This window comes from Melitaea cinxia, chromosome 25 (genome assembly GCF_905220565.1).
Source record: "Melitaea cinxia chromosome 25, ilMelCinx1.1, whole genome shotgun sequence".
Lineage (NCBI taxonomy): Eukaryota > Metazoa > Arthropoda > Insecta > Lepidoptera > Nymphalidae > Melitaea > Melitaea cinxia.
The window spans coordinates 10,413,910-10,428,241 of record NC_059418.1 but is presented as its reverse complement, the minus strand read 5'-3'; the positions used below and the strand labels follow the sequence as shown (position 1 = coordinate 10,428,241).

Here is a 14,332-nt window from a genome sequence, read left to right as displayed (position 1 = left end):
CTTGGGTCATATGAAACTAGCTGATAACTACGGAAAACCGCATTATATAATGCCGCATCACGGTGTACTCCGCGAGCATAGCACGACTACAAAGCTGCGAGTGGTGTTCGACGGCAGTGCAAAGTCCAGCACGGGTATTTCATTGAATGACCTCCAAATGATCGGTCCACCGATACAGGGCGATCTCATTGCTATATTGTTACGATTTAGGCAGCACAAATACACAGCTTGTGCTGATGTTGAAAAAATGTTTCGCCAGTGCTTAATTCATGAGGATCAACGTGACCTTCAATTGATCTTATGGCGGGACGACCCGTCAGAACCTATTCGCGTTTATAAACTTTGCACTGTAACGTACGGAACCGCCTCCGCTCCGTTTTTGAGTTGTCGATGTCTCAAGCAATTGGCAGCTGAGAGTACTGATCCGGATGTCACTAGAATTATCAGCAACGATTTTTACGTTGACGACTTGTTAACGACGCACGATGACAAAAATCAATTACTAAAGTTCTGTCAAAATGTATCTAGTCACTTACTATCGGGTGGTTTTCCGCTACGCAAGTGGATGTTTAATTTTAATTTAGATGAAGTCGAAAACGGAGTATGCGAATTATCTAAAGAATTATCATTAGGTAATAATGTCCACGCTAAAGCATTAGGATTAGGTTGGTTTCACATTAGTGACGAATTTCATTTTAACACAAATTATGAGATTGAGAATAAAATTATTACAAAACGATACATTTTATCAAAGATTAGTCAGATTTATGACCCTTTGGGATTGTTAAGTTGTACGGTGATTATAATTAAAATTTTATTACAAAAATTATGGCTATTGAAAATAGGTTTTGACGATGTCGTTCCCGCTGACGTCTCACGGATTTGGGACCGTTTCGCGACTTCTCTGCTTATGCTCAAAGATGTACGCGTGCCGCGTCACGTTGTAGGTACCAACCCCGCGCGCATCGAACTGCACATATTCTGTGACGCTTCGTCTGTCGCGTACGGGGCTTGTGTATTTGTGCGCACCATAAATCATGACTCATCGGTAACCGTACGATTGTATTGTTCTAAAGGAAAGGTTGCGCCTCTAAAGCCGGTAAGCATCCCGAGATTGGAACTTTGTGGCGCTTTACTGGGTGCTAGGCTTTATAATAAAATCCGCGAATCAATAAACTGTCAGTTCGATAACGTTACTTTCTGGTGTGACTCCACCATAGTATTGGGATGGCTGCGCATGTCTCCAAATTTATTGAAAACCTTTGTTCAAAACCGAGTATCTGAGATTCACGAGCTCACTGATACGTTGAGGTGGCGTCATGTCAGCGGCAAGGAAAATCCAGCAGATTTAGTATCCCGCGGTGTCGGACTGGAAGACCTCAAAAATTGTGTTATGTGGGGGGAGGGACCACCGTTTCTTCATGACCCTGCATTTGATTGCAGTCAGTCACATGACGAACAAATAGATATTTCTTGTTTACCTGAAATCAAATCTAAACCTATTAATTCTTTAGTCAGCTCGTCCGAAATTTCATTATTCCCATTTAAAAGATTTTCACAATTTAATCGTATGAAGCGGACTTGTGCATACGTATTGCGTTTTATACACAATATACGCTATAAAAATAATATTCGTCAGGGCTCTCTTACTGTTGATGAGTTACAAAGTGCCAATGAGACTTTGGTAAAACTGGCACAATTAGAAACATTCGCAGATGAATATAGATTACTTTCTTGTAATAAAAAACTAAAATTAAAACACAATTTTAACAATTTAAATATATTTATGGGAGATGATAAAATATTACGAGTAGGGGGGAGAATTAAGCAATCTTTATTATTTAACTTTGACAAAAAACATCCGATGTTAATATCTTGTAAACATTGGTTTGCAGTGTTGTTATTTCGTTACGAACATAAAATTCTACATCATGCCGGGCCACAAGCGCTATTATATAATATACGCGAATCTTATTGGCCTATTGGAGGTAGGAATCTTGCAAGGCGCACGGTCCACGGCTGCGTCACCTGTACCAGACTGTCAGGTAAATCGTTATCCCCTATTATGGGTAATTTACCACCAGAACGAATTACACCCACCTTTCCATTTAATCAGTGTGGTGTTGACTACGCTGGACCAATGCTCATATTGAACCATAAGGGTAGGGGCTCTAAGATAACAAAGAGTTACGTATGTTTATTTGTTTGTTTCGTAACTCGCGCGGTGCATTTAGAACTAGTCAGTGACCTGTCTTCGGATTCTTATTTGCTTGCTTTGAAGCGTTTTATTGCTAGGCGAGGTAAACCTTATCAGATACTATCCGATAATGGTCGAAACTTTGTCGGAGCTGCTAACGAGTTCAAAAACGTTTTAAAAAGGAGTTCAAATGATATAATTGAATACGCAACTAGTCAAAATATTAAATTCTCCTTTATCCCAGCGTATGCGGCTCATTTTGGTGGATTGTGGGAAAGTGGCATAAAATCTTGTAAGCATCATTTGCTGCGAGTGGTTGGAAACGCACGCCTAACTTTTGAAGAGTATGCCACGGTACTGTCACAGATTGAAGCTATTTTGAATTCCCGACCTATTAGTCCTTTGTCTACCAATCCCACTGACTTTTTGCCACTGACTCCTGCTCATTTTCTGGTTGGACGTGCCTTGACAGCTCCTGTAGCAGAACCACTGGCTGAAGTTCCAGTTCACCGGCTTACACGCTATCAACACCTAGAGCAAATCAGGCAACATTTTTGGAACCGATGGAGCAAAGAATATATCTCAGAATTGCAAATTAGGACCAAATGGAAGCACCATAAGGCTGACCTACAACCCAACACCATGGTCGTCATCAAAGACGACAATACTCATCCACTGAAATGGAGCTTAGGACGAATTATATCCACCAAACCAGGAAAGGATGGAATATCCAGAGTCGCAGATATCCAAACCTGTGCAGGAATCATAAGACGTACATTTCCTCGAATATGTCCTCTGTTCTATGAAGACTCAAAAGAGAGAGCGTTGGATGCCAGTGCTTCCAAGGCCGGGGGCATGTCCAAACTACTTGGCAACATTGGGGGTCGTGTGGATGCAAGTTCGACCAATCAGCGGCTTTCGCAATGACTGTTGTCATACCCGTTCAAAAATTTAAAATTTTGAATCTGCTCCTCGAATCGTTAATATAGTTTATGTAATTTCAAAAATTGTTTAAAACCGCTAATATAGTCTTAAAAGCGCACAAGTTTATTTTTTTTAAACCCAGTATCTAACAATGGTTAAAAAAAACATACAATTAAAATTACAAATAAAAATTAATAAATGTCACACCAATTTACAATTACATTAATAAAATCAATAACAAATATATAATACCAAATACAAACAAATAATTTTAATAATAATTTCATTATATTAAAACTAATAGTTGTTGACTTAAGCAGTCACCTATTTGCTAAAGCTCAGGCTTACGTTGCTTTGAGCAGAGTAAGATCTTTCTCCGGGCTTGCTATCAGTTCTCTTGACCCTAAAAAATTACTTAATCAACCACATGATGTAAACTGTTTTAATAAATTGAACCGATTACGCAATTTGTCTGACTAAAAAGACATAAATAAAATAATAATTAAAAATAAACAAAAAACCCGCCTGCGTGAAGAACAACTAATAGAAAATCAACTGAAAAAGCTGGAACAAGATAAAAATTCAATATGCACACAAAGTCAGCGAAATAAATAGAAACAATATCAAACATTTTGTGCTGTTCATTTAAAATATATTAATACGGTAGTTCTTCGAAACTTTATGCAACGTCGTAGATAATATGCAGTCGGAGGCATGAAATTGAAGGATAAGTCAAATCATTCTCTCTTTGTGCATGTCTCCGACTGCATGTTATGTACGACGTTGCATAAAGTTTCGAAGGACTACCGTATTAATATATTTTAAATGTACAGCACAAAATGTTTGATATTGTTTCTATTTATTTCGCTGACTTTGTGTGCATATTGAATTTTTATCTTGTTCCAGCTTTTTCAGTTGATTTTCTATTAGTTGTTCTTCACGCAGGCGGGTTTTTTGTTTATTTTTAATTATTATTTTATTAAAAGTAGTATAAGAAAAACATGTCGGTAATAGTGCGTAATCAACAACGCAATTTTATTACACATAATTAAATCAATTTATAATACTAGACGTAGTTATATAATACAATATTTATACATGTAAACGATGTATACCTACATAAACACATACATACATATGTAAATACATACAAAAATATATATACAAACATACAAATAAAAACAATATACCAATAGAATACATATATTTAAAACTATATAAGAGTTAAGTAGTTTCTTAAAAATATTTATAGACTCTGCTTGACGGATGTTATTGGGCAGGGAATTCCAGTCTTATCACTTTAGTAGTGAAGGAATCACCATACGCATTAGTGCGACAAAAAATGGTACCAAGCAAGTTATTACTACGGGAACGTAAGTTACATTCAGTGCCATGTCCTAAAAAACTAAACCATTCCTTAAGATAAGGGGGTGTGTGAGGGTGATAAAGGATAGTGAAAAATAAAGAAAGAGCATGCACATTTCGTCGCTGTCTAATTGGTAGCCAACCGAACTATTGACGATATTGAGATATATGGTCGAATTTGCGCAACCCGAATATAAAGCGAATACATATGTTTTGTAATCGTTCCAATTTATTTAACAGTTGTTGAGATAAATCGATATAAGCAATGTCAGCATATATATTGTGATATTAAATAAAACAACACACACACACAACAGACAAAGGGTCAAAATTTTTATTACGTAAATACTGTTTCATTTAAAGTCAACGACACAAAGCTCACTAGTAATGTCATTAAAGCATAACATATTTAGTTGCGTTTAATCACAACTATAACACGCGGTCTAAGTGTTCTTAATTCCAAAAATATCGACGTTTATTATAAAACATGTATTTAAAAATTAATTTATGCCACAGGTTTTTAAGTTAAAGAATGTTATAACAATTACGCATGTTCTGCATATCCGACAAAGTGAATGTTCGCCATGTTTTGGTTATAAATTTCTGTTAATACTGAGTGTGCGCGGAAATCCAAAGCGTGTTGAAAGTTTTCTAAAAGTTGTTACTGTTTTACATAAAAGGCCAAAGATTCTTTCTAGTAATTATTTAACATTACTAGCATGAATCTCAAGCCAAACACTCGAAGTTTTTTTTTTTTTTTTCGAAATGACAGTAGCTGTTGGCCCTACTGGCCTTTACAGCGTCACCGGTGAGAGGGGCCGGGCACTTAGGCAACCGGCCGCGAAGGAAGATGTGGGCCCTTTTCGGCGGGCACGGGGGTGACGTTCGTCCTAAGGGTGTCTCCTAGCGAGATCGCACCTCGGCTTAGAACGTCGTCGGGGTGGATACCAAACTCTCGAAGTTATCACAGTTGACTTTACATACAAAAACAATAATCTTACCACCGCGATTCAGTATTTGCAGCTCGACGATCAGCGCCATCTATCAAATAGAAGAAACCTACAGCGAACATTTGTTTTGTACGAACCTTCATTAGAGATCATTCGACTATGGTTCATTTCATTCTAAATCTCCATAACGCGTATTCGAAGGGAATGATGATTCACTGCAGAATTTGTTCTTAGAACTAGAGAGAAGTAAAAACAATTAACAATAATTATAATTTCGTCGAAGTCATTACTGTAAGCGGTTTTATTATATGTTCGACCCTTCAGCAAGTTTCGATTAAATATTAACATTGACACTACGAGCCGCGATCATCACGCCCCCTCGCGGATATAGCTCAGACCTAACGCCGTGATGTTTTACACTTTCTATACTGAATTATAAAGTTATACGAAGGAAAATGATACTTTGACTTGATTTCTCTATATTTAAATTTATAAATTTAACATCGCTCTCAACCTGTAATTTTCTACTGCTAAGCATAGGCCTCTTTCTCCGTGTAGGAGAACGATTGAAGCTTAATCCACCACGCTGTTCTACTGCAGGTTGGCGGATTTACTTCCCACTATGAGTAACGATCGCTATAAGGTATTTATGATAACAACCGGGACCGAAGCTGACCACTGAGAGACCCACAAGGATAGACATCCGAACCGGAAAGAAATATTTGTACAAATACAACTATAACCAGAAAACCATCGATGTTTGAGGTTAACACTCACACAACCCCCCCCCCCCCCACTCATACACCAGGGCGGTTGTTTGAAATTCAACATATACCCGAGTAATTTCAAAGGAAAACTCAAAAAATTTCCTTCTCTTCAGCTCGGACTACAGCGCGTGTACATCTCAACTTGGATAGAACAAATCATATTAAAGGTTTGCGTTGTGTTACAGACGAATGACGTTGATTTAGTAAAATAGTTACATTAAAGCTATGAGCGCATTTAAATCTAAAACTTCTTGAAATGTTAAAAACTGGAAACTGAAGACCCAGATGTAAGCGATACACGAGAGGGTATTTTGTTCCCCAATATTCAAAATGATCATAATTGACTTTATGTACAACAATAAAAACATTGTCATCGTGATTCGTCATTTGTAACTGACGAGAAGTGGCATCAACGACAAGCGAAACTGAATCGATTGTTAATAGATGGCACTTATCGTCGTTTATAAATCCTGAACCGCGATGACAAGATTTTTGTTAGTATACATAAAGTTATTGACTGCATTATTACCATTATATCTGTGTCTGTGACCAGATTCTTTGTGCAGTTTTTACGTTTGTGCAATTTTTGGAGTTCCTAACCCCGTAACAGGGCGTGACGGAACTATATGTGTGTAGCTCTAAGTCTCCGTTGTGCTTCCTTGTCACAGAGATATAGTTGGAGCCGTGACAAGTTAATACTTTTTTACTCTGAATTGAATTATACTCTTAATAACTTATATTTTATTATAACTTTATTTTGAAGTTAATAATTATGATTGATTGTTCGATCTTCTGCTAATGTAATATACGTAAACTCTTTGTAATTAAAAATTATTTTCTACTTTTTAGTTCGATTAGCTATAAAGGCTTTTTTTTTTGTTTTTTTAAACTATAATTTATTAAGTTCCAAGGTTGTAGTGGAACTGTGTTATCCCTTAGTGGCCTTTTACGACAACCATGGGAAAAGAGCGGGTGGCTATATTCTTTACTGGCGTAACCACACAGCACATGCTATATTTATATGCAAGTTAATATAATTACTTATAATTTCTATTATTACTACTGGATGAAGTCGGATAAGCAAAGGTAGACTTACTTAGCGGCGATGTTTTTGACATTTACCCGCAAATACAATAATCGAATACGATGAAATTTAAACAAATGTATTATAATTTCTTGTCTGTTTCAAACTTCAATTACTTAATAAGTTTCGTAATATCTATCAAAAGTGCAAGTAAAAGGAAATACTCCCGCAGAGAGGAAGAAGTCCTGCAGTAACATAGGCTGTAATTGTGTAACTGTGTCTCGGTCCGACTTATTAGTATCGACTTATCGAGGCAGTCATAACTGAAAATTAGTGTTTCGTGTATCAAAACTTAACTACTTGATTATTTTGTGTCTACTTACGTTTTATTTATTTATTATTTATTTATTTTATACTTTATTGTACACCACAAATAAATTACAAACAAAGCATAAAGATAGTTACAGACAGTGAAGTACAATGGGCGGACTTATGGCTAATTAGCCATTTCTTCCAGACAACCCATTTTATTTATTACTTTTCGATATAATTGAAGTCGGTTTATTTTTTCATTTGTGAGCAGAGACGATTATTGTTTAGTGATAAATGTCTGTTAAAGCTGCGAGTGCGCGGAAGTCTGAAATATGTTGAAAGTTTGTTAAAAGTTGTTACTGTTTTATAATGAGAGCTTATGTTCAAACTTGTAATATTTCAGCATTACTAGTTTGAACCGCCGGCCGAATTTTCGGAATTATCACAGTTGATTTTACATACAAAAACAAAAATCTTACCACCGCGATCTAATATTTACTACCACCAATCAACAACCGTACATTCGTTGGCATTCGGTTATGTTTGGACTTGTTGATAGATAGCCTTCACCTTCGGCTTCATAATTATGCTAAATCACCATGTCAAGATATTTTGTATTCTATAAATGTCACAAAAAAGCTTCAGTCGACGCCGAAAATAATAACAAGTGACAGTATAAGAAGTACACTCGACATTATTTACGGCATTTTTATAGTATTGTTATTTCATCTTCTTTTAAATGTAAATTGGAATTGTACACCATATTGTTTTGTAGCATTTTATTTTATTTTTGTCACTTGGCGTAGAAAAACACGTGGCAATGATAAATGTTTACGTATTATATAATTATGTATACGTTATAAGCATAACTGTGTACCGCGGACGGACAGCTGATTCCTAGTATAATAGCTCTGTTTCACCGAGTGACAGGGAACGGCACTTCGAAAATTTCTTAATGTGACTTGTAATCAAAGATAAGCACCACCTACTACTGACACACACCACTAACTAAGGTAGGGCACCGAAGGAACTTTCCTAACTATAAAAAAAAACCTAGTAACGATCAAACGACTAATTTTAATCAACATCCCTGTTATATTAGAAAAAATTATCAACATCAGCGAGACTTACCATAACCTTAATAATTTTAACCGACTTCAAAAAAGGAGGAGGTTACTCAATTCGACCGTATATTTTTTTTATGTATGTTCGGGGATAACTCCGTCGTTTATGAACCAATTTTTCTAATTCTTTATTTGTTGGAACGGAGATATTACTAGTTTAGTACCATGATAAGGAAACCAGGATCTGATAATGGGATCTCAGAGGAATCGAGAGAAACTCTCGAAAATCCGCATAACTTTTTACTGGGTGTACCGATTTTGATGATTTGATGATGTTTATCATGTGGTCACATTTAAATTTCATCGAGATCTGATCACAACTTTTGGAGTAATCTTTGATAATGCGTAATACTTGACTATTTTTTCGTCTACCTACGTAATATTACTTGTCGATATAATTGAAGTCGGTTTTTCTTCATTTGCCGGCAAACACAATTAATTATTCATCAAATATTTTAACAAAGCGTCATTCCGTCACAGTCCGACCAAAGTCACGTAGATTGAAGTGTTATTCTGTGTCAATAGATGGCACTAATCGTCGGCTACGAATACTGAATCGCGGTGACGAGATCGTTATAATTCTGTTTAAGTGAATCTGTAAATTTCGTTGCAATTGCCCGCTATAAAAATAATAGTGAGATATCAAGTAATTTTTTCTAGTTCCTTACCACGTCACAGTGTGTAACGGAACCACGAACTATACTTTCTTGCACATACCAAAGTTGGCTAAGAGGAAACGATTTAGCGTTAAGCCCGCCTTTTGTGCACACTTGTATTAGTGTATTTATTGTACAATAAAGAACTTAATAAATTAATAAATAAAAAATATAAAGATGGCCAAGCCTAACTGGGGAAGTACCTTGACCTCACGGGATCATAGTTAAATAATACTGATTTCAGGCAGTGTTGTGCTCCTGTGTTGAGTAAGGTGTCCAGAGCTCCTAGGGGAAATAGTGGATAGAGTCAGCAACGCGCTTGTTTCTAGTGTTGCAGATGTTTAGAAGCTACAGTTATCACTTACCATCATCAGGTGAGCCGTACGCTTGTTTGCCGACATAGTTGTATAAAAAAAAACGTATCAACAATATATATTTAAGCCCATCAATGTTCCTAACTAAAACCTAATCATTTTGGAAATGTAGAAACCGGATTTTAAATTATTTAAAGTTATACTATCGGGACATATAATTTACAACTACCCTCTTATATATTCTTACCCTCATCGAATGCGTAATTAACTACAAGTAAATGTATTTTACATAGCCCACAGAATTAGCAAGTTGAAGTGCCAGTGGGCTGGTCACCTTTGACACAGGACCGATGGCTGATAGAGCAGATGAGTCCTGGAGTGGAGACGTCTTGGCAATTGCACTGTGGGATGAGCTCCGGCTCGTTGTAACGACGATCTACGTAAGATTGCCGGTGTGGGCTGGATGAGCTGGATGAGATGATAGCTTGAACTAACTTACTAAATGTACCTTAATTATATATTCTCATTATATATTCTTATTATACAGCTTATATATTACCGCCAGGTCCATATGCCATTAATATATTAATCTTTAAGGAAAATGGTTTAACGCAATATTAATTCTCTGGTCTACATATTCTTGGTTTATTTATTTTGTTAAATGAAGGTTGTTTAAATATGACGTCCTCAACACAGGGAATGTACGACCCACGCCTTTCCTGATGTCAGGAAGATAAATAACCGAATTTGTAATTACCTTTGTATACTGTTATAAAAATCTTGCCGCCGCGATTTAGAATTTGTTAAAGGGTTAGGTTTGTAAAAGGGTTATGTTGACATACTGGAGCACTGAATTACGATAAATATGAAACGGTTCTTCAAAACCATTTTGTTATGACCGAAATTTTGTAAACCGATGACTTAAATTGTCATAATTAACAACTTCTGCAATAATAAAAATCTTATCACCGCGTTTTAGGATTTAATAATGACTACAAATTCCGTCAATAAACCCAAAACATACACAAAATATTCACATTGTCCGATTTGCGTAAATTTAGTTAAGACAAAATTTTGTAATAGTGTACACAAAAATGTAAATATAAGATGCAAAATATTATAAAAGATTTTTCCGTATACTAATAAAAACTTAATAATGATAATTAATGTAAAAGGCAATTTAAGGTGGAAATGGAATATTTATCAAAATTCTGTATAGTCTTGTGTAAGCGGTGGTCGCACAATCGTAAGGATGAAATTATTATATCAATAAAATAAACAAAAAATAAGCACGTGAAAGGGAAAACCCGTTTTAATTTTTTTTTGCATCCATCTTGTGACAGAGGGATGTGATTTAGTAATAAAGTGCACGGAAATCTAAATCTTGTTAATACAGTCTGTTGTTGAAATTGTTACAGGAGCCAAAGAACCTCCAGGTGTAAGCGTTACACGTGCAGGTTCAGTTCTCAATTTCCAAACTAATTATAATTGACTTTATATACGATAATAAAAACCTTGTCACCGCGATTCGTTATTTCTAACTAATGATGAGCGCCATCTATCGACACGTGTCAAACATACATCAATACTTATTTTATATGAAACTTAGTTGAAGATGATTCAACGGTTGTTTGTTTCAGTTCAAACATGCGTGACTCGGATTGTGAAGGGACTATGGTTCACTGTATATGATCTTGAAGACTTTAAGACCTTAAGACATTTTTGGCGAAATAAATTAAGTCACCTGGATGCTTTTATTGATAACGTTGCCTTATAAACATTTTTTATTTTGTATCATTTTATTTTTTGTGTTACCCACACATTGGGGAATTCTAAACATTTTTTAATATCATATCAAAAATTGAACGTTGCCTTATTTTCCATTAGGATATAAAATACAATGCATAATTAAAATAACCGTCTGAAACTGAATCGATTGTTAATAGATGGCACTTATCGTCGTTTATAAATCCTAAACCGCGATGACAAGATTTTTGTTAGTATACATAAAGTTATTGACTGCATCATTACCTTTATATCCGTGTCTGTGACCGGATTATTGTGTGCCGGGCATTATTGTGCAATTTTTGGAGTTCCTAACCCCGTAACAGGGCGTGACGGAACTATATGTGTGTAGCTCTAAGTCTCCGTTGTGCTTCCGTGTCACAAAGATATAGTCGGAGCCATGACAGGTTAATACTTCATTTAAGCAGAGTAAGGATTGTTGTTTAATATTACAATTAGTAATAACAATTGCCATCTTAGTGCATGAACTTATTAAAATGTTGGGCTTACTTTTGGCGTTGAAAAAAGACAACTTATTATTTATATTTATTCAGGTTAATATAAACATATTGAATTATTAAACATTATGGTTATAATTTTTAACAAAAAAAAAACCGACTTCAAAAAGGAAACTAAAAAGTGAAAAATAAATTTACTTAGTACAAAGTAATTCGTATTTTGATTTAGTTAATTAGAAATGATTAAATAAATATTTTACAATTTTTAGTGATGGGTAGACCTAACAAGGATGCTTTTTCTCTTATGTCGGGGGTTCGGAAACATACACAATACACAAGCACAAACACCCAGATCATGACAAACATCTATATGGCCAATACAAATGTCTGTCGTGCGCGGGGATTGAACCCACTAACGCCAGCGCAACAGCCGGTGCTGTGACCGCTACGCTAACGCGTCGACATACTATGAGTAAAGTTCGCTATCAGGTGTACGTAATAACAACCGGGACTGACAGCCTAGCGTGTTCTCCGAGGCTAGGTTGGGAGAACCACAAGGATTATCAACTAGACTAAAACCAAAATATTTATATAAACATAAATATCCACTCCGAGCTGGAATAGAACCCGCGACCGTCGGTGTTTAGGCGCCGCCGACACGGCACATGCACCATTATATCAAAGCGGTCGTCAAACAGCAAAAGGTAACTGCTGTAAATTGTTGAGAAATTCCCTCGAGTGTTTATGGGCTCTGTCATCAAACCTGGTCCTGCGACACAGATGATCACACAGCAGGTAATTGCTTTAAATCGTTGAAAAGTTCCCTCGACTATCTTTCGTCTCCATCATCAGACTTTAATGGCACTTGTAACTCATATAGGTGCAAAGTTCTCATCAATAGAAACAAATTAAGTTCAAACAGCAGGTAATTGCTATAAGTCGTTGAAGAGTACCCTCGACTATCTTTCGTCTCCATCATCAGACTGAAATGGCACTTATAACTCATATATATGAAAAGTTCTCATCAATAGAAACGAATTAAGTTCAAACAGCAGGTAATTGCTATAAGTCGTTGAAGAGTACCCTCGACTATCTTTCGTCTCCATCATCAGACTGAAATGGCACTTATAACTCATATATATGCAAAGTTCTCATCAATAGAAACGAATTAAGTTCAAACAGCAGGTAATTGCTATAAATCGTTAAAGAGTTCCCTCGACTAACTTTTGTCTCCATCATCAGACTGTAATGGCACTTATAACTCATACAGGTGCAAAGTTCTCATCAATAGAAACGAATTAAGTTCAAAAAGCAGGTAATTGCTATAAATTGTTGAAGAGTTCCCTCGACTATTTTTCTTCTCCATCATCAGATCGATTCCAGACCTTTATTAAATAGTAGTGCTTTATAGTACTTAATGAAAACATGATTAAATTTACTAGTCACCCTTACGATTTTTGAAAGTTTCCCTTGATTTCTCTGGGATCCCATCATCAGATCTTGGTTTCCTTATCATAGTACCAAACTATGAATGTCTCCTTTCCAACAAAAAAAGAATTATCAAAATCGGTTCATAAACGAAGAAGTTATCTCCGAATATACATTAAAAAAAAATATATGTATACGGTCGAATTGAGTAACCTCCTCCTTTTTTTGAAGTCGGTTAATAAACCAACAAAACCACAACGTGCATGTAAATCCTACAAACGCCGATGTTTTAACCGACTTAACAAAATACGAAGGTTAGCAATTCGACTGTGCTTCTTTGTGTGTGACATAACTCACTGACTGACTCATAACTTTTCACTCAGTGTACCGATTTTGATGATTATTAATTCATTCAAAAACTGATGCATGTCATCTGTTGCGTTCAAACGTGAGCAATATCTGATGAGTAGTTCTGAGTTATCTCTAGCAGTGCGTGTGTAACTGACTTCACGACTATTACTCGTTGATGTAAATTAAAGTCGATCTTTTAACGTGACAACGTCTAATATAGCGATGACGTCGACTGCATGCACGAAAAAGGATGACGCAGCGTTACGCTTATTGTACGCTAGCGCCGCATCTATCTCTCTTCCACTGGCTATGCGTCCGAGGAGATGTTTTGTTATGACGCTGTCACGTTAAACTATCGTCCGTAAACCAACTTTACAGACAACCAATTTTTTTTTAATTAAGAATACATTGAACTGTTGTTGATATCATTAAAACGGGCAACATGCCCCCACGTGTAAAAGCTACACTTAGGGGTAGGTCGCCCATTTTGGAAACGTACAGAATAAATTTTATGTACAAAAATTAAAATCTTGTTACCGCGACTCACCGTTTGTAGTCAAAGATGAGCGCCATCTATCGGCAATGTACATTTAACCGTCGTTCCATGGAATTTTGTGAAGATTTCGGAAGAAATTAATCGTTAACGAATCAGATCCATAGAAATTTCTCACTGAATG

At 36.0% G+C, this 14,332-nt stretch overlaps 1 protein-coding gene across 1 annotated transcript; it reads left to right on the top strand.

Moving 5' to 3' along the window:
• Positions 1 to 269: 269 nt before the first annotated feature.
• Positions 270 to 3,124, top strand: LOC123666108. The gene is made up of 3 exons (XM_045600314.1): positions 270 to 281; positions 713 to 1,159; positions 2,618 to 3,124. Exons 1-3 carry the CDS (start codon positions 270 to 272, stop codon positions 3,122 to 3,124), a joined length of 966 nt encoding a protein of 321 aa, XP_045456270.1.
• The last annotated feature ends 11,208 nt before the right edge of the window (positions 3,125 to 14,332 follow it).